This window comes from Rattus rattus, chromosome 8 (assembly GCF_011064425.1).
Source record: "Rattus rattus isolate New Zealand chromosome 8, Rrattus_CSIRO_v1, whole genome shotgun sequence".
Taxonomy (NCBI): Eukaryota; Metazoa; Chordata; class Mammalia; order Rodentia; family Muridae; genus Rattus; species Rattus rattus.
In genome coordinates this window covers 51873007-51897207 of record NC_046161.1, presented here as the reverse complement: position 1 = coordinate 51897207, position 24201 = coordinate 51873007, and the positions used below count along the sequence as shown (strand labels likewise).

Below are 24201 nucleotides of genomic sequence, written 5' to 3'. Positions count from 1 at the left end.
TAGTAAATGCTGTAAGTCAATAAGCATGTGTCCTTCTTCTGGAGTAAGCAATCGGCAGTGGCCGACTACTCTTTTCACATCCAGCTTGGGTCCTGGGTTCTCTGAGGCTGCCTGGTACCTGCCGCCTGACCTGGAAAGCGAAAGCTGGGCCGATCCCTGTGGAGAGTTCTGAGGAGAGGGATCATGGGGACTAGAAATAAGGTGCCTGAAGCCAAGCTCTGTGCAAGACAAGAGACAAGCCATGTTTTCCCCTCAGCCCCTAACACCTTTCATGTTTGAAATCCTTTTACTCTGGCTTAGGTCTTCAGAGTTACCCAAGAACAGAAAGGCTTGAAGCTTTTCTATGACGTCATTCAAATATCCCATCACGGCTGGCAGGACAGGTGATATGTGTATAAATGTAGCCAAGACAGGAAGTCATGAGGGCTGGGGCCCCAGCTGGCCTGGGTTCTGGGGCATGGACATTCTGGATCACTAACTGGAAACCTCTCTGAACTCCAGATTCTTCATCTACCCCATGCATTGCTGTCTGTCTGAGCAAGGAGGGCCTTTCTAGCACTGATAGTCCTAAGTCATCTTTGAGAGGAAACACAGCATAAAAGACAGGGGGTGGGGGAGACATGGGTCATAGACTAGGGAGGAGAAAAAACCTCAAGAGTAAACCCAGAACCTGCAGCCTAGCCAACAAGGACCATGCTGTTCTGAGCTGGCTTGGTCTCCACACCTATTTACAGGACTTGGAGTTAGGTAGCCAAGAGCCAGCAAGGTTCTGGCACCTGCCCATGGCTAGGCTATAGAACCAGAACCAGAGGGGCATGATAGGCCTGACTGGGACAGATGTCATATAAACCAAATTCTGATCAAGACACTATCCTGTGCCCTTAAAATACAGTCCCTGGAGCATGCCCACTGGGAGGGGGGCGGGGCAGCCTCTTGGCTTTCTGTCTTCAGGATCCATTTCCTCACATCATCCTCTTTGCCCATGATGCTTCACCACAGGCTTCCGAGGAGCCTTAGGAGGAAGTCCTTACAACCCCACACGGGGCTCCTACTACAGCCAGGCAAGCAGAACCCCATACCAGCCTCGCCTCCCGTGCAGTTGCACCCATAAGGACAGAGATTACCCACATTTCTCAGGTCACCCTGTCCTCACAGCAGAGCTCCCTGGGTCTTAGAGTAGATTCTGCTAGTTCCTGAACTGCTGAGGACGGGGGTTCACCGTTGGGCTGGATAACTGCTTCTCATCTCCCCACGTGCCCCTCATCCCACTGTTGACCAGGGGCCAGGGTGCATCTCCCTGAGGATAATGAATGTCTTAGGAGTCTGACAGATAAAAACACTTCCCAGCTTTTATGTGTTTATTAACCTCCTGGGTAAGTAGAAAGGGAGACAGGATGAAAGAGAGGAGGGCCCAGCCAACGTGGACAGGTAATCACAGAGTGCTGTTTCTGGAGATCTAGAGACACCACCCTCAAATGCCCCAGTGAGACATCTCCCCGTGTGACTGCAGCCTGCAATTCATACAGTGTCGCCTTTTCTGGGCATAGTTGAGCCCAGGTCCTGCTTGAGAGGCTGGAAGTTGAAGAAGATGGGCTTCTCAGGCATCAGGATGAGGTTGAACTTGGTCCCCACATCATGGATACTTTGAACTTCAATTCTGAAGTTTTCTAGCACCTGAAGAAGAAGGAGGCAAGAAGGAGGATTTGTCTCTCCTGGGGTCACACACATGACATCTGTAGGCACAGGGTCAATCTTTTGAGTATGATCTAAAGAACATACCACAAACTATCCAACCTCTCACTGTGTCTAAATGGGCCCTCCAGGCTCTGTTTCAGGGTTTAGCTTTGACCTTAACTACTCTGCAGCAACCTCTCTACCTCACCTCCTGAGTAGGGAGGGGCAGATAGATGCTCAGGAGATGACAATGGGTAGTTAAGTGGGTTAGCCCAAAGGAAGACACAGCGAAGAATTGTGGGAGACTACTGAGCCCTGGCCCTGCACACTCCCTGGATTCTGACAGAGTGGGGTTAGTGACTTCATTGGTGTCAGTGAAATTCCGGGGACTGACGTGTCCCAGAGCCAGAGCCCTACTCACGTTGATGAGGAAGATGGTCATTTCCAGCTCTGCAATCCGCCGGCCCAGACACTGCCGAACACCCCAGCCAAAGCCCAAGTACCGGAAGTGCGTGGTGTTTTGGCTTTTTTCCAACCAACGAGTTGGATCAAACTTGTTTGGATTGGGAAAGAAGCTGGGTTCTCGACCCATGGCATAGCTAGCCACCTGCACCAAAGTCTAGGACAAAGGGGGACAAGTCTTAAGCAGTTCCAGTCCCCTACACAAGCCTGAGTACAGCCCTAGGCTCAGCTTCCTCAGGTCCCTGATTTCAAACCTGTCTGCCCAGCTGCCCAATACAGGACAGGGCCTGGCCTTCTGCCTGCTGTGTAGCTCGAATAAGGGCTCTGTGAGCCCTGATGAAGACTGAAGGCACAACATTAGGAATAACACATGGTTTTCTCCACTCTTACCTCACCCTCAACCCAGAAAGACCAATCAAGTTAGCCTCCTACCCCTGGACTCCAGTATCTATTACCCATCATGCCTGCCACCACTACCTTTCACACAAACTGAGATGGCCATATTCCACCAATGGCCCAGCATCAGGAAGAAAGGTTTAGATAGAAGCTCCCATCACCACCATCTGCCTGGAACTGAAGCCTCCTCCCCCTTCTCCTCCATCTGACTGGCAGAGCTCCTCAGTCCTACCTTGGCTGGAATCTTGTAATTACGAAGCACCAGGTCATTCACAATATACCTCTGCAAGGTCACGGAGATGGGGTGGAGTCTGCAGAAAGAGGACCCTCAGAAACAGATGGCCCCAGATCCTGGAGTCAGGCTCTATCCTCCACCCTGACTCCCACACCAGCCTGGAATTTCATCCCCCCACTATAGCAACTCAGAGGGAGCTAAGGCAGAGTTCTGGTTCCAGATCCATCTTCCCAGCCCTACTTGTCACTTCCAAACTTCTCACTCCCTGATTCTAATCTCCATTAGCCCATTCTTGAAATCCTCCTCCAGGGGTTGGGTATGGGAAGGCATGGGTGTACTGGACTTGCCTCAGTGTCTCCTTGATGCTGGCTTTGAGGAGTGGGACCAACTGGACCATCTTGGCCATGTCTCCCTGGGCCTGGCGCCGGGCAGCCAGAACTTCAGCCCGCAGCATCTCCTGTACCTTCAAGTTGTGTGCCATCTCATAAAGGTTCCACTGCAGAGTCATGGAGGTCTGGCAGGAACACGGATTGTGAAAGCCAAGAAGGCCTGTCACTTCAAGTCACCTCAGTATGACCCACATTACTCTCAACCCCCATATTCCAAGACTATTTGCAAAACCTTCGAAAGGCCACTGCTCAGAAAGCTTTTCTCGGTGTGCAAGAAGGTAGCTTGTGGTGTGGTCAAGAAGCAAAGTGCTTGCCAAACAAACAAAAGGCCCTCAGTTCAATTCCCAACACCATATATGCTGAGCGTGTTGGTGCATTTGAGAGGCAGGAGGATTCAGAAGTTCCAGATCATCCTTCAAGGCTAGCCTGGGGTACCTGATTATACTGCCTCAAAAAACAGCTACTCCTAGGAAGGGATATTCAGAGAGGCATTTATCTCTGCCTTTACCCTGCATGTCACCAGCCCTCATTCATCTCCCAACAAAGGAAGCATGCTCTCCAGATCTTCCAGAGGCTGCAGAGTCTTATAGAAACCACACACACACACACACACACACACACACACACACACACACACACATCTGTAAGGCTTGAACACCCAAGTCCATGTCACTGGGCATAGTGGCACACGCCTTTAATCCCAGCACTTAGGAGGCAGAGGCTGGTGGATCTCCAAGTTCAAGGCCAGCCTGGTCTACAAAGAGAGCTCCAGGATAGCCTACCTAGCTCACCTCTAGCAGTCTAAACTTCAGCGTTCTCCCCAGCAGCAGACCTGAAAGGAAGATTCAACCATCCTGAAAGCAGACCACAGATCTGTTCTCCATCTTTGCTACAGTTGGTGCAAGAGACGCGCTGGGATTAATGAAGTAGTGACACATGAGCCAAAGGTTGCAGCCAGCCACCAGAGGCACCAGTGACCCTCCTCAAGCCCCACAGTGACTCAACCAAGGTAGCAGAGGAAGTCTACCTAGGGCCCCAGCCTGGAACGTCCTTTGTCCCAGGATGGGGAACAGGGATTGCAGACATGTTAATCAAGGATCATATTTCTGTCCAAAAAGCTTAAACACCTCTTTCTTCCCAGCAAAGACAAAAAAAGGGGAAGGGGGAGAAAGTGGGGAAAAAAGTCAAATTACTTCTTGGCTTAAAAGTCCTGGTTCCTCGGAGACTCCGAAAGACATCCAGAGGCCCTGTGGACACCTGCCTACTGCCACCCTAGATGCCTACTGCACCTCTCCTACAACCTCTTCAACACATGCCCAGTGTCCTCGCTAGGCAGAGCTGCAGGCCCTGGGGAACCTTCCCCCAAGGAAGTTCCTCCTCCTCCCATTCCTTTACCTAAAAAGCAAATACGGATCCTTGAAAACACAGGTCACATGTGCGCTTGTCTCAGAGCGTCCAAGTATTTACAGAGTAGACTCCTAGAGATAGCTGTTAATCGACATAGCCCACTCTACTCTATTAGCTGTGTGCCTCAGCCAGGTTATTTAACCTCTCTGTTTCCTCTAAAAATAAAAGATGATACCTCACAGTGTCACGGGGCCTTTGTGTCTGTTTTTGCTAAAAGCACAATTGCCCAATGGGCAACAAAACATAAGATAAGAGGTCAGCATCTTGTAAGAAAAGCCGGCCAGAGAATCCACCCAGTACCCGGCCTCACTGTCTACATCCACGTCGTCGGCTTTTACAGCCTTCATCTCTGATTCAGATTCTTGCTCAGCTCTGTTCAAAGACATCACCTCATCACTTGAAGGACATCTGTAAGAGCTGCTGCACAAGGTTGATTAGTTTGCCTATGCTATCTCTTCTCTTCTGAGGCCGAAGACACCAAGATAAGAGGAACTTAGATGGTGTTGAGATTTCAAGAGCAGAATCTTGCAAGCAGATCACCTCATGATGGGGTTGCCCCACCCCAATTACCACAACTGGAATCAAAACAAACTGCCTCCCTGAGAGGAACCTCATGACCAACACTGAACAAGCACACCCAGAGGCAGTACTCTGCTTTAGAGACTACTAGTCGATAGCTCTGTGAGCCTCTGCCGTCTAGCACTGTGGCATGTGATAGACTCGGCAATACCTGCCTCCAGCCCCATGTCTTCATCCTAACTCTTCTTTTTGGTTTGGTTTGGTTTGGTTTGGTTTGGTTTGGTTTGGTTTGGTTTTGGTTTTTAAGATGGGGTTTCTCTGTGCAGCCCTGACTGTCCTGGAACTTGCTCTGTAGACCAGGCTGATCTCAAATTCACAAAGATCTGCCTAACTCTGCCTCCTGAGTGCTTTGGATTAAAAGCATGTGTCCCATGGTCTGGCTATCCCAACTCTTAATATCTCATAATGTGTCTGCGTTTGGATTTGACGTTTAGGGAGACTCTGGGGGATAAGGGGGCATTGGTGAGCTCTAGCCCAGTCCATGCCCGAAGAAGAGAAAGGACAAAGTATAACCCACAGAGGGAAGCCCCCATGTAGACGTAAGATGACTACCTTCCAAGCTCAGAATGCATCACTCCTGCGCATACCTCAATAATGGGTCTAGCTTCAAACTGTGAAAAAAATAAATGTTGGATCTACTAATCTGATATTGTAGCTTATACTCTCAAGACTACCAGACTCCTGCCTCTGGCCTGAAGACACTATAATTCCAGCACTTGGGAGCCCAAGGCAGGAAGGTTGGTGTGAGTTCAAGGCCATCCTGAGCTATAGAGTGAATTCCAGGTCTACTTACACTACAAAGTGAGACCTGGTCCAAACAAACAAAAAATATACAAAGGGTCTGAAAATGTAGCTTAGTTGGTAAAATGTTTACCTAGCATGCATGAAGCCTTGGGTTTCACAGTCCTGGCACTGTGTAAAATCAAGCATGATGGGGGCAGGAGAGATGGTTCAGCAGGTAAGAGGACCTGTATTCAATCCTTAGCACCAATACAGTGGCTCACAACTGTAAAGCCAGTTCCAAGGGACCTGACACCATATTCTGTTCTCCCGAGGTACCAGGCACTCACATGGTGCTCAAAAATATATGCAGGCAAAACCCTCATACACATGAGAAACAAATGAAAGCATACTTTAAAGAATAAAGCATGGTGGTAACACCTCTGCAAGTCCTAAATTCAGAGAGTGGAGGCAGAAGAATCAGGAGTTCGAGGTCATCCCTGACTACATAGTGAGTTCAAAGCCACCCTGGGCTACCTAAGCTCCCCATTTCAAAAACAACCAAATTCTATGCAGGAACTGAACTGAAGTTATTCCCTTCTTTCTCACAGATAAATCAATCTCAGATCCTGCCCTATGAGTGGTAAATGGTGTTAGGGTCATGGCAGGAGTTTGCCCTCTCCCTTCTAGGAGATCACTGTTTAAGGCCCAGCACTAAGGGAGGGAAGTTTATCATAGTCGTGCCCAGCTTCTCACCTTGAACAGCTTCAGGCAACACAGCTGGTGGGGAAGGGAGTATGTGGGCATCAAGGAGGCTCACACCAGGCCCACAGAACTCACCGTGTCCACCCCTCCTGCCAGCATCTCTGTAATGTTGGCCTGGATGTTCTTGAAGGGCAGCTTGTTGCCTCCCAGGAGGCTATAAAGGACACCAGGGTACTTGCTGAAGTCTCGCTTCTGCCTTAAGTCCCAGTAGAAGTTCTGGGTGTATTCATCAGCTGTGGAGCAGGAAGAAGAACAAGGTGAGGCTCCCTGCTAGGCAGCCATTTTGTTAAGCCTCTATTTGGTATGTCTAAATACCATGTGTATACAATGTCCATGAAGGCCAGAGGAGGGTATTGGTTTACCTGGGACTGGAGTTACAGACAGTTGTGAGCTACCCTGTAGATTAGGAATTGAACCAGGGTCCTCTGGAAGAGCAGCCAGTGCTCTTAATAACTGACACAGTTCTCCAGCCCTTGTCATTTATTTCTTGATCATCCCCACTGTGTGGGGGAGATGGGGAGTTGCAAGAAACACACGACCTCAGCTGCTGTTCCTCAGGTTCTTGTTTCTTTCATCTTGTTTCAGTTCATCTTGTTTCTTTGAGCTAGGATCTCTCATTGGCCTGGAGCTCACCAAGTAGTTCAGGGTAGCTGGCCAATAAACCACATGTCTCAGCCTTCCCAGCCATGGGATCACAAGCAAGCGCCACTATGAGTTAATCTGAGTGCTGGGAACTGAATTCAGCTATCCACACTTGCAAAGCAAGTGCTTTACCAATTGAGTAGAGATGGTTGCCCAAGGTCACATAGGTACTGATGACTGAGGTGATATTAGATTCCACCACACCCAAGTCAGCTTTCTCCATCAACCTTCCCTCTCGACAACTCCTGACCCTCCCCTCAGACCTCCTGTCACACAGACAACTATGATTCAGACACTAGCCCTCAACTCAATACGTATTGAGCATCTTTTTAAAAAGGATTCATTTTTTTAGTGTATATATGTTGTGTGTGTGTGTGTGTGTGTGTGTGTGTGTGTGTGTGTGTGTTTCCGTGCATGCACCAATGTGTGTAAGTGTAGGTACCTGTGGAGACCAAAAGAGTACATCAAACCCCTGGGGCTGGAGTTACAGGCTGTGGTCATTCTCCTGATGTGAGGCCTAGAATTCAAAGCTGGGTCCTCTGTGAGAGCAGTAAGTGTCCTTAACTGCTGAGTCATCTCTCCGGCCCCTAGTCATGAGTACCATGAACATCCTCACTCCCTTTCTCCAGGAGAAAAAAAAGCAATCAACTCCAATAATCAGCCTCCAGCCCTGACACACATCCTTGCTCACCAGAGATTTTCCTCCATGGTAAACTAGTGGCCATTGGCTAATTGCAGAACAAAGAGGCGGCTGTTAGTCAGGCATCCGGCTGGATGCACTCTCTGTTTGGTAGCCCACCTCCTGAGTACAGCCAAAGGAATCCTCACCTTTACTGAAAATCACATCCCAGGCAGCTGCATGGTCCTTCCAGGTCTTAGTTCTAAAGAGTCGAAATAAGTCTGGAGGCATGTTAAGCATGGGAACGCTGGTGTGGAACATCTGGTAGACCGCGTCGATGAACCGCTGGGACTCAGGGTCCACGATCTCCTCCAACATCCCCAGGCGCTCCCCAAATACAACACTGGTAATGGCTGCAGCGAGAGACTGAGGCTGAGGGCCCTCTTCCAGCCTAGCTCTCCAAGAGCCTCGGCTCCCAAAACCATCCCACCCATGTCTACCACACACAGGAGCTCTTGCCAGCAAAGAAACTGAGACCTGAGCCCCAAGAGATGGAAAAAGACTGCCCTTCTGGCTTCAATTCAGGCCTCTTAAAGGGATGCAGGGGTGGTCCTCAACAGGATGCTTTGATGGGAATCATGGACTCCACCTGAGCCAGAAGGAATTGTCCCTTTGTTATCGACTGCACTCACTGCATCACACAGGGCCTGGGAGACTTGTAGCAGTCTCCAAGTCACCTAAGACTCAATCTGGCTGGAACTAAAAGATTACAACAACCTTCAAGCTTCCTCACCACAGGAAAAAAAAAAAGTTAACACCAATTTCATACCAAGCCCAGGGTACCCCAGCTCTTCTGCAGGAATCACATGATTTCTACTAAGCCATATGCATGTACCTACCGTTCCCGGGTCTCTGTCACCTAACTGCCTTACCCAGTCTGGATAATTTCTAGGTGTCCTTCAACACTCAGATCAATCCAGCAGGCCCCCCCTATTTCTTGCTCAACTTCAGAGATTTGTTTCTACAAGAGAGAGAGACTTGGAGCATGAAGGACCAGGCCAAGTTCTGGCTTTTGAGGAACGGCAGCATGGGGAACCTATGTTCTGGGGACTCCCGTAACATGAACACGATTAGAGCTACTTGGCTACCCCCTGAGAGGCTCCCCGCCACCCCCTCCCCCCATTCCTGTCAGCCACATGCAAGATCCTTACACTCAAAGGCAAAGCGGAAGAGGTCGTCGCTGATGTCCCCTGAGAACTTTCCAGAGTTTTGCTGCTTGATGCGTCTGTGTAAGACTTTGATGAAGTCCTGAGCTACACCTTCCAGCAGGGGTACGAAGTTCTTGATGGAGTCAGGGGCCATCACCTCTTGGTTTAGGACAATTCTGTCTTTCCTCCAGGCATCTGAACTCCTAGAGAAACACAGGGCCCACCTCATGGTCACGGATGCCAGTCCTGGCTCAGATGGATTAGGCTCTCGAGCTCTAGAACCTGAAGCCTCATTGTCTCTCCTCCCCCGAACCTTTGCTCTCCTCTCCTACCCCGTCCCTGCTCTGCCTGGCCTCAGACTCAGAGATCCGCCTGCCCCTGCCTCCCGAGTGCTGGGATTAGAAGGGTGTACCCCCATTGCATCCTGGCCGCGATGCTCCTTTTGGAATCTGGGGAGTTCGTTTAAAGATGTGGTGAGCTGTCAAGGTGGCCCATTGTTCCCATAGAGGAGTCAAGTTCATTCCCAGCAACCCTCTAGGCACCTCACAAGCACTTGTAACAACTGCAGAGGAACTGGCCCCTCTTCTAGCCTCCAGAGGCACCTGTATACACATGGCATATACTTATGCAGACACATACACATAAATAAAATGATATGAATAAAAACTTCTTAAAGAAAAGTTGGGAGTATGGAGGCAAAGAAGTTTGTAAACTCATGGTTTCAATCTACCCTGCTCCCCCCATACAATCCTCACCACATAGAAGTCCCCCAAGCCTGAGTCCCTTCCCCCTTTTTTGTGTATAGTTTTACTGAATCTCTCCTAAAAGACACTAAAAAGAGCGTGCAATTCTTTCCAGACATTTTAGCTCCCTGTCAGACTTTGAAGTACTTGCCTCCTCCACTCAGTTTACCATTTCAGACTTGTGACGGGCATACGCAACCTCCTCTCGCCCACCATCCTCCTTCGTCTCAACCATCTAGAAGGCTTCCTGAGTTCTTTTACTATAGCCAGGAGAAACGTTCTAGCCTATGACCCTGTTCCCTGAGAGGAAATACCTCGTGGCATGTCACTAAAGTTAGAAACGCTTCATGAATTGGGAGATAACAAGAGGCCTCGTTTCTGTCCCTTCCACAGTGGACAAAAGCTCCAGTTGCTCCAGGGTCTTGCCAACCCTTGATTTAGTCACATTTAAATGTTTCAGTGTGGTGGCATATGTCTTTAACCTTTTAAAGGAGGCCGAGGCAGGCTGATGTCTGTTTGAGGCTAGCCTGATCTACATAGCAACTTCTAGAAAATTCTAGACTATGTAGAAAGGCCCCATCTTGGGCTGGTGAGGTGGCTCAGTGGTTAAGAGCACTGACTGCTCTTCCAGAGGTCCTGAGTTCAATTCCCAGCAACCACATGGTGGTTCACAACCATCTGTAAAGGGATCTGAGGCCCTCTTCTGGTGTGTCTGAAGAAAGTGACAGTGTACTCATAAATAAATAAATCTTTAAAAAAAAAAAAAAGACCCTGTCTCAAACATATGTGTGTCTGTATGTGTAAAACATTCTATATTATATATTTATATAAAAAATTTTATATAATATATATTTATATATAAATCAATCAGTGAGCAATTTGGTAGAAAACAGCATCTACATCTCAATGGCAGACTTTGCTGTTTCTCACAGCTCCTTCAGGCTGTCAGGCCCTTATTTACCACTGTACTGCCAACACCTGGCACTAGGCCTGGTACCTACCTAGCAGGTGCTTGATAAAGTGGCACTTCATGGTTAAAGCAATTAGTGAGAACTTTGCAAAGTCTTCACTATTCATGAGGAACTTCAGCCTGGCATTCCCCTGGAAGTGGGCAGGATAGTTCCCTATCATCGACATTGTCACCATCATTTGCCTTATGGGACAGGAAGATGAGCAGAGCCACTCCCCGCTCCCCACCTCTATACCCCGCCCCTCTCCCTACCACTTCCCTCCAGCACCCTCCACACACGTGGCTCACTCAGAACTCACTTAAACAGTACCCCAATGGGCCTCTGGTAATACTGGTGATAGGCCACCCAGGGGGGCACAAGGTAGCGCTCCGGGTTAGGACCCTCGCAGGAGAAGAGTGCCGCTGCGTCCTTAGGGTCCAGGATGTAAACTGACTCCATGTTGCCCAGCTTCTCCCTGGAAAGACAAGAGCGGTTGATGTCGAACCTGAGGCAGTCACGAACATCCTGGGCAGCCAGACCGCCACACAACCGATACACAGTTTCCGGCTGGGACCTTCACTTTGCCGAGTCTCAGTTTCACCTATGAGATGGGAGATGGTTATGATACCTGTTTCCTGGAGCTGCTGAAGAGCCAAGCCCGACCCATGTACCTATGACCTTTGCGACTCGTTCTGAGGGACGACAGGACACTATCCTGAACCACGCGACACACCCCAGGACCAGCGCCACCCCCACCCCAAGCCTTCCATTTATAATCATGTCGATTTCGTGCTGAATTTTCTTGTTCTGCTAGGCTTGGAGCCGTGGCGCACTCTCTTGTCGTGCTGCAGTGAATGCCCAGTATCTCCCGTACTCCAAGCCAGCCCGGCGCTTGTTGAATTGTAATTCTGAGTCGTCACATGCCCCAAAAGTCAGATGGCACCCTTCACCTCTATTAAAATAAAACTTCAAGGCTGGGGAGATGGCTCAGTGATTAAGAGCACGCGTACTGTCTGTTCGTGCTCAGTTCCTAGCCATGAAGGGCCTAAAGCCGAGGCTGGTACGGAAGCGGGGTGGGGGCTTGCTGATAGTCAAGTGACCAATGCCTCATTTTCTCCCCGTGAAGATGGAGACAGCAAGCTTGACTCTTGGAGTGGCTGAAGGGTAGTAGGTGAACGGGGCATTGCTTGCTCACACCCCTTCATACCAATAGAAGGCTAAAGTCTTGCAGCCAGAAATGAAGGACTATCCCCTCAGCCCTGCCCCAGCCCTTGCCCCAGCCCCAGGCCCTGCCCCAGCTCCTGCCCCAGCCCCTGCCCCAGCCCCAGCCCCTGCCTCAGCCCCAGCCCCAGCCCTGCCCCAGCCCCTGCCCCAGCTCCTGCCCCAGCCCCTGCTCCAGCCCCAGCCCCTGCCCCAGCCCCAGCCCCTGCCCCAGCCCCAGCCCCAGCCCCAGCCCCAGCCCCAGCCTCAACCTTGAAGAAACAAAAGTAGAAGGCCGACAGGAATTGGGAGCCCCGTGCCTTCCCTGCGCCTGCCTCCACCTGCTGCCAGGCTTACCTGTAAATGGGGCCATACTTCTGGAAATTCTGCATGTGATGATAATGGATTCTGTGTGTGCCGTTCTCCCTCAGGAAGTGGTACAGGTTTATCCAACCATTGTCACCAGGGGAAGGGATCTCATTGAAGGATCGCGGACTGTTGGTAGAGGAGATACCAGCTCCATTTCCAGTGGCCAGCCCTGGACCCTGCCACACAGGGCTCAGGAAAGGTTGGCAGCTTTTGACCAGCACTGAGCGCAGGCAAAGACCTTTTGCCAGCATACTGTCCCCACGACTGCCACTTTCCTACTGCACAAGTGTCTCTGCCCCAAACCTCCAGAGCCACACTTATAACCACTAACTAGCTCAAGGCTAAGAGAGGAGCTGATGGAGTGTTGACCTCCCCCCTCCTCCACCAGAGGGCTGGGCCCACACAGCCCCGCCCAAACGCAGAGAAAGAACTTTCTAGCTTTCTGTCTGAAAGGTCTGTGGTAGAGTTAGGCAAACACGGGCAGGCAGCTCCAGGTCTCTGACCTCAATGTCTGCCTTATGGGTCCCTAAGACCACTGCCCTTCAGACAGGTTAAAAGGCAAGTTTTCCTTCTCTACATTCATGGGAAGAAAATGAGGCTTAGATGTCCTGGCTAATGGCTAGGACCCCCTCCCTGCTTGGGTTTCAACCGGGTCCCCAGCCCTTTATAACTCTGCAGTGGTTGGGTTTGTTTTCATACCCTGCAGGTTTTGCATGAGCAAGGCCTTCTGCTGGCCCCTAGGTGCTGACAAATATCCTCTAAGATGAGAGATAGCCTGAGATCACAGGTCATGAGAAGCTGACTACCTGACCAGTTATAGGACAGCAGACACCTTTCTCATGTTCCTGGGACTTACAAATGGTTGATTATTAACTGATCTCGTTTCTTAATTCTTGAAATTCTACTTTTTTTCTCCTTGACAAACAAAACATACTCCATGTTCTTTGAAAATGTTCTGAGTAGCAAGTATTGTTTTATCTACCTATCTTTATCTATCTGTCTATTTAACTGCTTTAATGTTTTGCCTGCATGTATGCATGAGGGTGTCAAATCTTGGACGTACAGACAGTTGTGAGTTGCCATGTGGGTACTGGGATTTGAACCTGGGTCCTCTGGAAGACCAGTCAGTGCTCTTAACCACTGAACCATCTCTCCAGCCCCAAGTACTACTACTATTATTTTTATTATGCTTTTAAGATCCCCTTGCCTCGGTGTCCTGAGCCCTGGGATTATATGTATTCACCACTGTGCCAGAATATGTCTTTTCTTCTTTTGCTTTCAAAACAGGATTTTACTATGTGGCTTAGCCTAGGCAACCCTCCTTTCTCTCCCTCTCAAACACTGAGATTACAGGTATATATGTTCTACCACATCCAGCTTGGCATGTTCTTTTTCAGTTACTTCTTACGTATATCAAAACTCACTGAGCTACATATACGTATAGGATTTAATAGGGTCTCATGGTGTAGCCCTGGTTTGTCAGGAGCCATAACAGGACAAGCTAATAACTAGCAGGTGATCATCCTGAGATGGCCAGCCTCGGATTATTATATAATCTGCGACTGGTCCACCCTTATTAAGCAAGGCTGTAAGGGATTTATTTTGGGAAAGATTCCTGCTATTAAAATGCTTTTCCTGTTGCTATTATTAGACATATATAACAATCATTGAGTATTAGCACACCCCTTTGGAGCAGATATCTGTAGACCTACAAAGTTGTACTGTCTCGTAGTGATGCTATACAGACAAATAGATGATCCTATAAGAATTCCTAAAATTATAACGTGATTATTAAGTTCTTTTATAGTGGGACTGCTATTAAGTCTCTTTTGATAGTTAAAACTGCAGTGAGAACTCTGCCAGTCTCCCAAGTATCACCAGTTAACTGCTCTTAGATAGTGACCAGACTTTCTCCTACACGGAGCACATTCCTAGAGGTTGTAAAACAATTAACAGAAAGGTCCTAAAAAGAGAACAAAGGATTTGTTACAGGTGCAAGGACAGAGGATAAGATGTTGACTGGGTTTATCTATACAAAACTTCACTAACAACTATGGTTTTAGACCTTCAGTGAACCTGTAGAGCTGACACTGGTAATGAAAGGTTAGCCAGGTAATTACTCCTGATGGATATTCACGGAAACATTCTCAGTTGTAAACTTCTATTTCAATTTATGATTTTTCATATGAACTTGTGGTGAACTTTGTAACATGTGATTATGTATTCTGAAAGATGTTTAAGTGCGGAGGACAAAGAGAATACACACAGAAGGACAGAGAGAGAAGGACTGAGCTGGAGAGGGACTGAACGAAAGAGTCAGGTTTGAGCTAAGGAGAACTGAGCTAAGTAGAACTGAGCTAAAAGATCTGGGCTGAGAAGAAATGCAGAGAGGAATAACTTAGAGACTATAGGTAACATAAGAGAGCAATGTGCAGAATGCAGAGGAAAAGAGGAAAAAATAAGAAGCTGGAGAGAGCAGAAGGAGCAGGCAGGTTTTTCCTTACTATGGGACAGAACAGGTCATTTCTTAATAGCAAGGCAGGCTTAGTCTTATTAAAAGGAACAAGCCTTTTCTCTTACAAACTTAATTCGCTTAGCATTAAAAGGACAGAAGTTATTTCTTTCTCTATGTAATAAAGATTGGAGCTCATCTTTCACCCAGAATGAGTGAGTTCTTTCTGCACTGATGCTTGGTCTTTTGCTCCATATGCATATGTAAGTATGGATGTGTGTGTAAGTATGTGATCATGAGAATGTATGCATGTGTGTGTGTAAGAATGTAATTGTGAGAATGCATGTAAGCTTGACCCAACTGATTTTTACTGGAAATGTATAAATGCGCATTTATGAATCCATGTGTGAAATTATATATGTTTATGCATATTTGGCTGTGTAGAAGCTTTTCCTTCTGCAAGCGCTATTCACTTCTCTTGGTTCAATAGAAGTTTATTGCTCCAAACATCCCCCTGGCCTGACAAGCAAGAGGCATAGGGACAGAAGGGAAAAGGCTCCAGCAAGTAATCCTCTATATTATATCCTGCTGTTTTAGAATGAGGTGCTAAATGCCAGAGACTGCAGTTTCTGGCCTCAGAGGAACACGGAAGGCAGGACAGTTACAGTAGCAGAGCATAGTGACTTAGACATAGATAAGTAAATCAGCTACAGTAACATAGTAACATAGACGTAGATAAGTAAACTTATTATTATACAGCAACTCTAAATATCTCGTAAGACAAAGTCTTACCCCCATATCTCGTAAGACAAAGTCTTATCCTCTGCAGCCGACGCTCTTCCCCCTCCGCTGCCTCAAGAAGAACCAACACGAGAAAGCAGACCCCGCACTGGTTAGCCTGGAACTTTCTATGTAGATCAGACTGGCCTTGAACTCACAGAAATGCACCTGTCTCTACCTCCTGAGTGCTGGAAGTGAAGGTGTGCACCACCATGACTAGCTCTTGTTGGTTGGTTGATTTTTTTGTGTTATTGAATGTTATTCCATGAGAAGGCTAATAAAAATTTGTAGTTTTTCTAACAGATTATTTTTCTTATGAAAAACAGGTTATCTTTAAAAAGAAAGCCCCAGTTCATTGAATTAAACCTAAGCTAAGTTCTTTTTTTCTTTTGCTTTTTTTTTTTTTTTTTTTCGGGGCTGGGGACCGAACAGGGCCTTGCGCTTGCTAGCCAAGCACTCTACCACTGAGCTAAATCCCCAACCCCTCCTAAGCTAAGTTTTAATGCAGCCTTTGCCCTCCTTAGGTACTCTGAGAAGGAAAGTGGATTGTCACTGTGGGAGGAAGGCAGTCACCTTGACCCTGCCCCCAGCCCCAGTGCAGGAGGCATCAGGCATGGAGGTTCACAGATATCCTCAGCCATGAATTTGAAGTCAGCCTGGGCTGTATGAGAATCTATCTCAAAAGATGGGAGGAATGGGAGAAGAGGGAGGGGGAGAGGAGAGGGAATGTGAATCAGAATGTGGGAAGCTGGACTCCTATGGCCCTGTGTTGTCACTAGCATATGCCAGGGAAGGGACAGAAATTTATTACATGGGGTCCTAGCAAGGATAACAGCCCATCACGCCTGAATGGCATTCCTGTTGACTTAGGTTGGCAGCCATTTGACTCAACTTCCTGGGCCAATTAACAGTCTTGGCTTTCATCAAAATAGCTGGGTATCCTGGACTGGGTTGTCTAGGTGGGAATTCCCATGCCTCTTCTCAAGGTAGAAGTCACTGCCCTTCTTGTGAGCCAAATAAGAGAAGTCCGGGCTGGCAGAAAACAGTAGAAGGAAACCAGAAGAAGCCAGATGGGAGGGAGGGGGGAGCAGGTGAGGGAGGCTGGAGCTGAGTGAGGGGACAGAGAGCCAAGGCCCATGGCGGCAGGAAGACACCACCTTCTTCATATAAAGTTCCTTCCACTGATTCCACAGCAATGGTAAGTTGGGCTCAGGACAAGGGGGAAAGAGAATTCTTTCCTTGGCCACACAAAGGTAGTGACTCACTGGGGAATAATTTGCATCTGGGGCTCTGTCTTAACCTCTCTGGGTCTGGGACTCTAATAAAGAAAGAATAAATCACAATAAGTAGGACATAGGCCTGCACAAGGTTTGTAGCGACCTGAACCTTGTCCTGTAGACTTCTTGTACCCTGGCTTCTTGTACCCTGGTCTCCAGACCCTTGGCCCTGGATTCCTTTCAAAGCCCCTTAAATATTCTTTCTGTGAGTAGCAGATCAGTCATCTAACAGAAGTCAGGATGCTTGCAACCAGGAGCTCTGTCTTAACCTCTCTGGGTCAACGCCCAAGGGAAGATGACACCGAATGTCAGAAAGAGCACTCAGCTTTCTCGGCCTCACCCATGTCTGTGGAATAAACTGGATGCTCGCCATGTCCAAGGCGCTTTGCGTGGTTCTTCGTCCTCACAACTCCCTTACCGAATAGGTTCAGAAACTTTGCCTGAACTACAGAGGAGACTGAAGCTCAGCCAAGATGGCGGCTTGCCGAGAGTCACAAGCCAACCAGCAACGCAGTATGGATTCGAGTCCAGGTTGTTCCTGGCTGGGGACTTGGTTCTCAAGCCCCTTTCACTGCGCTGCCGAGAAGCAGACTGGGGATATGAGTAAGGGCAGTTAACATTAGGAGGGCACACCCTACAAACCAGAAGCTACTGACTGAGTTACCTGACGTCACAGGCTCATCTCTGTCAGCCCCCACTGTACAGACCAGAAAAATGAGACAGAGGTAGGAGGGGGCAGATACCTATCATGGGTCACTAGAGCACAGCAGGGATCAGGTCTCTGGCTCCCCCACAGAGTCACAAGGTCCAATCTATCCCTCCCAGGTCCCTGTGTAAGGCTTGCCTTCAGTCACAACTGACTTCTGCTGAAATTTCCAGTTCATATCGGAGGACAAGGCCATCTCCTCTGACCTTGGCGAGATTTGAAGAAGCAAAGGAATTTCACCTTAGAACCAGATTCCTCATTATCCCTCACCCAGTAACTCGGGGTCAGTATGGCTGACTCAGAGGGATTCAGGGTCCACTAAGCTAAGATCCACGGTCAGGCTGTAGATCAGCTCCCAGACCTTGGCAGATGAGCTACTACAAGCTCTGCGGCTCACTTCCTCCTCCTCCTCCTCCTCCTCCCCCTTCCTCCTCCTCCTCCTCCTCTTCTTCCTCCTCCTCCTCCTCCTCCTCCTCCTCCTCCTCCTCCTCATCCTCATGTGAGGCTTTCAACTCCTGCACCTACCAAACCTAACCCAGACCCCTCCTCCCGGCCCAATCAGCTCCTCCACACACCCTGTACCTTCTCCCTTCCCAGAATGCATCCCTCGGTCACTGAGAGTTGTTAAACCAACAGAACTAAGCCCACCTGATAAAAGTGTGTTTATCAGAAAACACACCTTCCATGTGCAACGCTGCCTGACACCATCTATACTAGTCCTATTTTATATTGAAGAAAATCATTTCCCTTTCTTGTCTGCCAACAAAATGGCCATTTCACACACATATAGGGGCTGGGAGGATGGCCCAGTTGGTAAGGTGCTTGACACACAATCTTGAAGACCAGAGTTCTAGTCCTCAGCAACTGTGTAAGAAACTGTTCACAGGCGTCAGTGATCTTAGCACTAGGGAAACAGAAACGGGAGGGCAGCCAGTCTAGCCAAAGTGGCCCAGGTTCAGTAAGTGACTCAGTTTCAAAAACTGCAACTGGAGAGTGATTGAGAAAGGCATCTGATGTAGACTTCTGACCAGCACAGAGAGAGAGAGAGAGAGAGAGACAGAGACAGAGACAGAGACAGAGACAGAGAGACAGAGAGAGACAGAGACAGAGAGACAGAGAGGCAGAGAGATGGAGAGAGACAGAGACAAAGAGACACAAAGAGAAACGCTTGCATGCAAACACAGCAACTAAAACACATGTAACAGAGTAGGCTGATGACTGCTTAAGGCTGGGGACTTGGGATACCTTGGACGTCCCACATAGTGGGAGTTTTAGGGTAGTAAAGATAAAAATGGTTTACAACCGCTGATCCTGATAACCATAAAAATGTGCACATAATAAAAACATTAAAGGGTCTGGAGAGACGTCTCATCAGTTAAGGGCACTGGCTGCTCTTCCAGAGAACCCTAGTTGGACCACACCCACATGACCCACATGACAGCTCACAACCATCTGTAACTCCAGTCCCAGGGGACACAGCGCCCTCTTCTGGCCTCTGAGGGTGCCGTGCACAAACATGGAATACATCCATACATGCAGACACAACATCCACACAGAAAAATAAAAATAACTAAACCTTTTTTAAAAACTAAATCCCCAAGCTGTATACTTTAAACGAGTCCATTGCTCTGGTCATGGAGGTCTGTCTCTGCAATCCCAGCATTGAAGAAGCTCAAGTCAGAGAATCACAAGTTCAGGGTTAGCCTGGGCTACAGAGTGACTTTGAGGCTATCCTGGACTTTGTAGGGAGGCTGTGTTTCGAAAATTATAAAAAGCAATAAATAAACAAACAGGTAAATTGAACAGTATGGAAATTCCATCTCCACAGAGCGATCAGCACAGAGAACTGTATCCAATTAACCCCTTCTGTGTCTCAGGTTAGGGATCACATGTGGTAGTGACAGTTGTCCACACAAAGCTACTTGACCCAAGATCCCAATAACATTTGAATCACTTCCAGCAAATTTACAGCAGCCATTTTTTTTCTTAGCAGAAAATGAGCACTTCTAGTGAGCAGCTGTCACATTCCCTGAGGGAGCGAGCACTGTCCTGTCAGCCACAGACTTGCTGATAAAGCTGGGCTACAGAGGGCTGGTTTTGCATCACTAATGGCCTTGAGCCTGCAATGACGTCAGCCAGGAATAACTGTGGCATGAGTTTCACAAAGAAAGGCAAGCATCCGGTCCTCTCTGAGATGCTAGGGCGGAGGGACAGACCGCCCAAATGTGCTTTTAAAACCAACACCTTGGTTTGCTGTTACCCCATATTCCTGCCCAGGGAGGGAGTCTGGATTGCCGGAGCATGGAAGACATTCAGATTCTGTCCTTAGCAGTTGCCCTGACCTAAGCTCAAACCTCAGAGCCCACAGCCAGCCCCTCTGCTGTAGAGCAGCCACTCCCGGAAGGGCACAGACTGGAGCTCGCCCCCTCACCCTGTCCACAGGACCATCACAAAGGGAGCCGGGAGCTCACTGTAGGCAGATGAGAGACACAAGGGAGAGTTTTCTGGAGGCTTCTTCACATCTCCCAAAAAACTTCTAGAAACCCAGCATGTCCTTCCCAGACACGACTGGGTTGGTGCCCCATGATGTATGGCAACTTATCTGAAAGGGTGATGGCTTTAAAACAACAAATGCTGGTTGCCTCCTGTACTTCCTAGCAACAGACAACCAGGAGCAGCCTCGGGTATACAGCTCTAGCTCGTAGCTCCTCCTGAGGGGCCCCAGTCACCGAAGGCTTCGCTGGAGCTTAGGGGCCAGCATCCATACAGGCTGCACTGACCTTCCCCTCCTTCGGGACATTTCAGTGGCTGTTAGCAGCAGCCCCCAGCTTTCCCTAGCTGTGGGTCATGGGCCTCGGTTTCTTACCTCAACTGTGTATCCTTCCCAAGATGGTAGGCATCCTCCCACCACGAGGACAAAAGTCCTGAAAGAGAGAGCTGAAGGCCATTCTGAGGTAGCAGGCCGTCACCCCTACTCTGTTGTGCTTGCAGTAGTAACACACCAAGCCAGGTCTAAGCTAAAACAGAGGGTAACTGGGCTCACCACAAAGTATGGGTTTCACAGCATCAGTTAAAAGATTGATTGGGGCCCTGGAGGGTTAATGCTACAGATTTGGACACTCAAAGTGTATGGCCGTGATTAAACAAATTTTCAGAGAAATGACAGGATCTATCCTGTTCAAAGCCCAGCGCCACCAAAAGTTCGATCTCTATACAGGTTTTGCATTTTTTTTTTTTTTTTTAGAAATGACAAGAAACTTAGACACTGCCATTACCATCTCTCGGGGGGGCAGGGGGGACCTGTGGCAACTGAAATACGCCAGTGTCACAGGTGAAGTGAGAGATTCACAGCTCACTTATGCTGCTGTTAGGTCGTAGGTTGTTTTGTTTTGCATACTTTGATTGGTTTTTGTTTTGTTTTGAGACAGGGTCTCACCATAGCCCACGCTGGCCTAGAACCTCCTATGTCAACCAGACTGGCCTTGAACTCACAATGAGCCACCACGTCAGGAAGGTAGGTTTACCGTATGATGAGAAGGCCACTGAAGATGCAGTCCTCTCTTGGTCTCCCAGGAGTAGAATGCCGATGACACAGGCGGAAGTTAATCCCATGCCTTGTTCTGTGTTGGTTCCTGTCTTGCTCAGCAGGGAGCAATCCTTAGGAAGCACCAGGTCCCTTGTCCTCACGGTGAATCTGACCGCGTTGGATCAAGCTCCAACTCCCTTTGTACCCACTTCAGGTTAGCAGGTCCTTAAGGACTTTTGAAAGGCACATTTCTGAAGGACTGTATTTGGGATTCTACTTCAAATCTCCATGAGTTTGAGGCCAGCCTGGGCTACATGGTGAGACCCCGTTTCATTCTTTTCTTTTCTTTTCTTTTTTTTCTTTTCTTTTCTTTTTTTCAGAGCTGGGGACCGAACCCAGGGCTTTGTGCTTGCTAGGCAAGCGCTCTACCACTGAGCTAAATCCCCAACCCTGAGACCCCGTTTCAAATTAATTAATTAAGTGGTGAATTTGGTCTCTGTATTTTTGAAACTGGTCTCTCAGGCAGACCCAAGAAGCAGAGAATAGAAGCAGCTTCCAGTAGCTACAGACTTTTCTAGCTAAAGCAAACACCAACAATTGTCCGGAGCCTCCATCCACTGTACAGAAGAGCAAAATTCATCAGGTTAGTATTTTAAAGGATGTCATAAAAAGTAGAAATGCAATCAGCCTTGGAGGGGTGATCAAGGGCAACCGCAGAGCATGCACCCACCTATACCGGATGGCACCAAGACACTACACAAATGTCTGTCATCACCGGCAAAGGGGGTGGAGAAAGACCTACTTCTGTAATGTGGTGGTGTCCAGAAGTGGGGTTAGACTGCTCCCAGGGTCAGTGCACACTCCACCAGCCGCACAGAAGGAAGCGGGTGCACTGTTCACTCTTCTCTGCCTTTGCTTTCGAGGCTGGTTTATCTTGCCCATCCCAATACACTTTTAAATGATCCCGTGACTTCTCAGCCCACAAAGCAACAGCACAGAAGTCGCCATCAGGTAAGCAAGAAGTGAAAGACCACCGGGGTGGGGAAGACCCCCACTCAAGTCTAAAGACCCCCACTCAAGTCTAGAGACGACACAACCCCCAAGAACTCACGAGAAACCGATCTTGATGTAATAAACAAGAAGTGTATTTGAGGGACCAGAGCTCTGGGGACGACACCTATCTCACACAGGAGACAGAGGAGTCAACCCCAAGCCCAATTAGGGGAAGAGATTTATAGGGAAAATTACATAGGCAGTTAGCAACAGTCACACAAAGCAATTTCATTGGTTTGTAACTTGGGCTCAGTTCAACTCTAGGCCGCCCTCCTTCTGGGGCAAGCTGACCCTAATTCTCATTTTTCTCAGGACTGTTGAGTCAGGCCTTCTCGAGGCCAGATGGTTTGTGGTGCCTATAGCCAGGCTACATGCCCAAAACATTTTATGCTATTCTTTGCTGTGAGGGGCACTTGTCCTCACAGCAGGGTCAGTGAGGGATAGTTTAAAACCTTTATTCTTTCAGAAGAAGCCTGTGAACTCGCTGTCCCACCCAAGCAACTGCAGGAGGGAAAGGACTGTGGTGATCATGGTCAAGTAGATGTAGGCTCTTCTTCCTTTAGCAGAAAGATGCGTTTCCACCAGTCCAAAGCCCTGCGTTGAGTTTTCGCTAGGCTGATGCCCGTGTCACAAAATGTTCGCTGTTCTTTAAGTGGTCCATTTACTGGAGTTAAAAATTCTAGGTGCCAAGATGGGAACAAGGTAGCCAGCCAGACACGAAGGCATAACCAAGCAAGAAGCACCTGCCAGCACAGATGGTCGCAGACACTAATGAGGAACAGCAGGGACCACACCCACAATGGCGTGAAAACTAGGTAGGCTCTTCCCAATGCAGGACTGTGTTGGCCCTCAGCATCCCTTCTCCCCATCCTGGCAGCTGCTCTCCCAGACCTGCAGTCTCCACAGCCATCAGGTTCCTGCTGCTGTCACTCCCCAAACCCAGGTGCTGTCTCGGGGAGCTCGAAGTCATCCTTCTCAGACCTTGCAACCTGAGCACTAGCCTCAGAGACTTAAAAGCCATTCTGTGACCACGAAGAACCAATTTGTAGGGAGATGTAAAGATGCCAGCCCCAAAATGCCCATGTGAAATAAGCCAGACCGAGGCCAGGCCTTCCTTGGGACTTCACAGTCACGTAGGGTGCAGTGTGACACATCCTCCTTAGGGTCTCAGGATGCTTGATTTCTGTTGCTTGGACTCCATGAGGAGCCTGGTGGGAAGAAAGGTGACCGTTGTATGGGCATAAATCACCCATGATATTTACAAGAGTCATCCCTCCTCTGGGGGGGAGGGGTAGGAGTTGGGGTGGGGGGGTGGTATCCAGGACACTGCCATCAGCTCAGTGGGCACAGAGGGGCAGCAAGCTCTTATCTATATGAGAATCGACCTGGGGTGGCTTCCGCCCGGTGAGGACACTCAATTAATAAGAAACTGGCAGACAGCTACATCTGTGGCATGTTTCCAGACAGAAAACTCAAACACCAGGTTTGTGAGATCAAAGCCAGTTCCTCCCTCAGAGGAACCATTATTTAGGCTGAGACCAAGCCTCGTCGGGTCCTTCATCCTACAGGTCTTCAACCTCAGGGAGACACCAGGGCGCAGTGAGAAAGGGCAAAACATTCATGAGTCTAAATGATGGGGCGGTCAGCAAACGTTTCCGTCTCTGTTTATGGAAAAACTAACACACACATCAACGGGACCATTAGGAAAGGAGCTTTATTGGCTGGGATAAGATTTGAATAGATAAAGAGAAAATCCAAGTCACAAGCTTACAGAAGATAGAAGTATAATGTCTCTTGCATAAAAGAAGTCCAAAGGCAGCCCAGAGCTGGTGGTGAGTTCTCCCCAAATCCCAGGTGCCCTCATCCTGCTTCCTATGTGAACACCTGTCTGCTTCCCCAAGGCTATCCCACAATCCGCAATGCTTCCTGACCCATCATCGCCATGCCATTGACCAGAAGAGGAAGTCGTAAGAAAAAGTCAGCCTGCGCTACAAAATGAGACCTGTTGAAAAGGGGGGAGGGGGGAGGATAGGGGAGGGAACAGGGGAA

At 48.7% G+C, this 24201-nt stretch overlaps 1 protein-coding gene and 1 pseudogene across 1 annotated transcript; both read right to left on the bottom strand.

Annotated features, from left to right (window-relative positions):
* Positions 1-1343: 1343 nt before the first annotated feature.
* Positions 1344-12738, bottom strand: LOC116907775 (cholesterol side-chain cleavage enzyme, mitochondrial). The gene is made up of 9 exons (XM_032910918.1): positions 12347-12738; positions 11109-11264; positions 9100-9299; positions 8098-8301; positions 6703-6860; positions 3115-3281; positions 2765-2843; positions 2096-2293; positions 1344-1674 (listed from the first exon to the last, which is right to left on the bottom strand). The coding sequence occupies exons 1-9, from the start codon at positions 12607-12609 to the stop codon at positions 1519-1521; spliced, it is 1581 nt and encodes a 526-aa protein (XP_032766809.1). The 5' UTR covers positions 12610-12738; the 3' UTR covers positions 1344-1518.
* Positions 12739-21897: 9159 nt separating this feature from the next.
* On the bottom strand, positions 21898-23122 carry LOC116908181 (annotated as a pseudogene).
* Positions 23123-24201: the final 1079 nt, after the last annotated feature.

Bases quoted from the DNA above. Each gene is read 5' to 3' on its own strand.
- LOC116907775 (XM_032910918.1), bottom strand. From the start codon at position 12,609: ATGCTGGCAAAAGGTCTTTGCCTGCGCTCAGTGCTGGTCAAAAGCTGC. The intron at 9,300-11,108 runs GTGAGTTCTGAG...GTGTTTCTCTAG, and splicing joins CCCATTGGGGTACTGTTTAA to GAGTTCAGATGCCTGGAGGA. The intron at 6,861-8,097 runs GTGAGGATTCCT...CCTGCTCCACAG, and splicing joins GGATGTGATTTTCAGTAAAG to CTGATGAATACACCCAGAAC.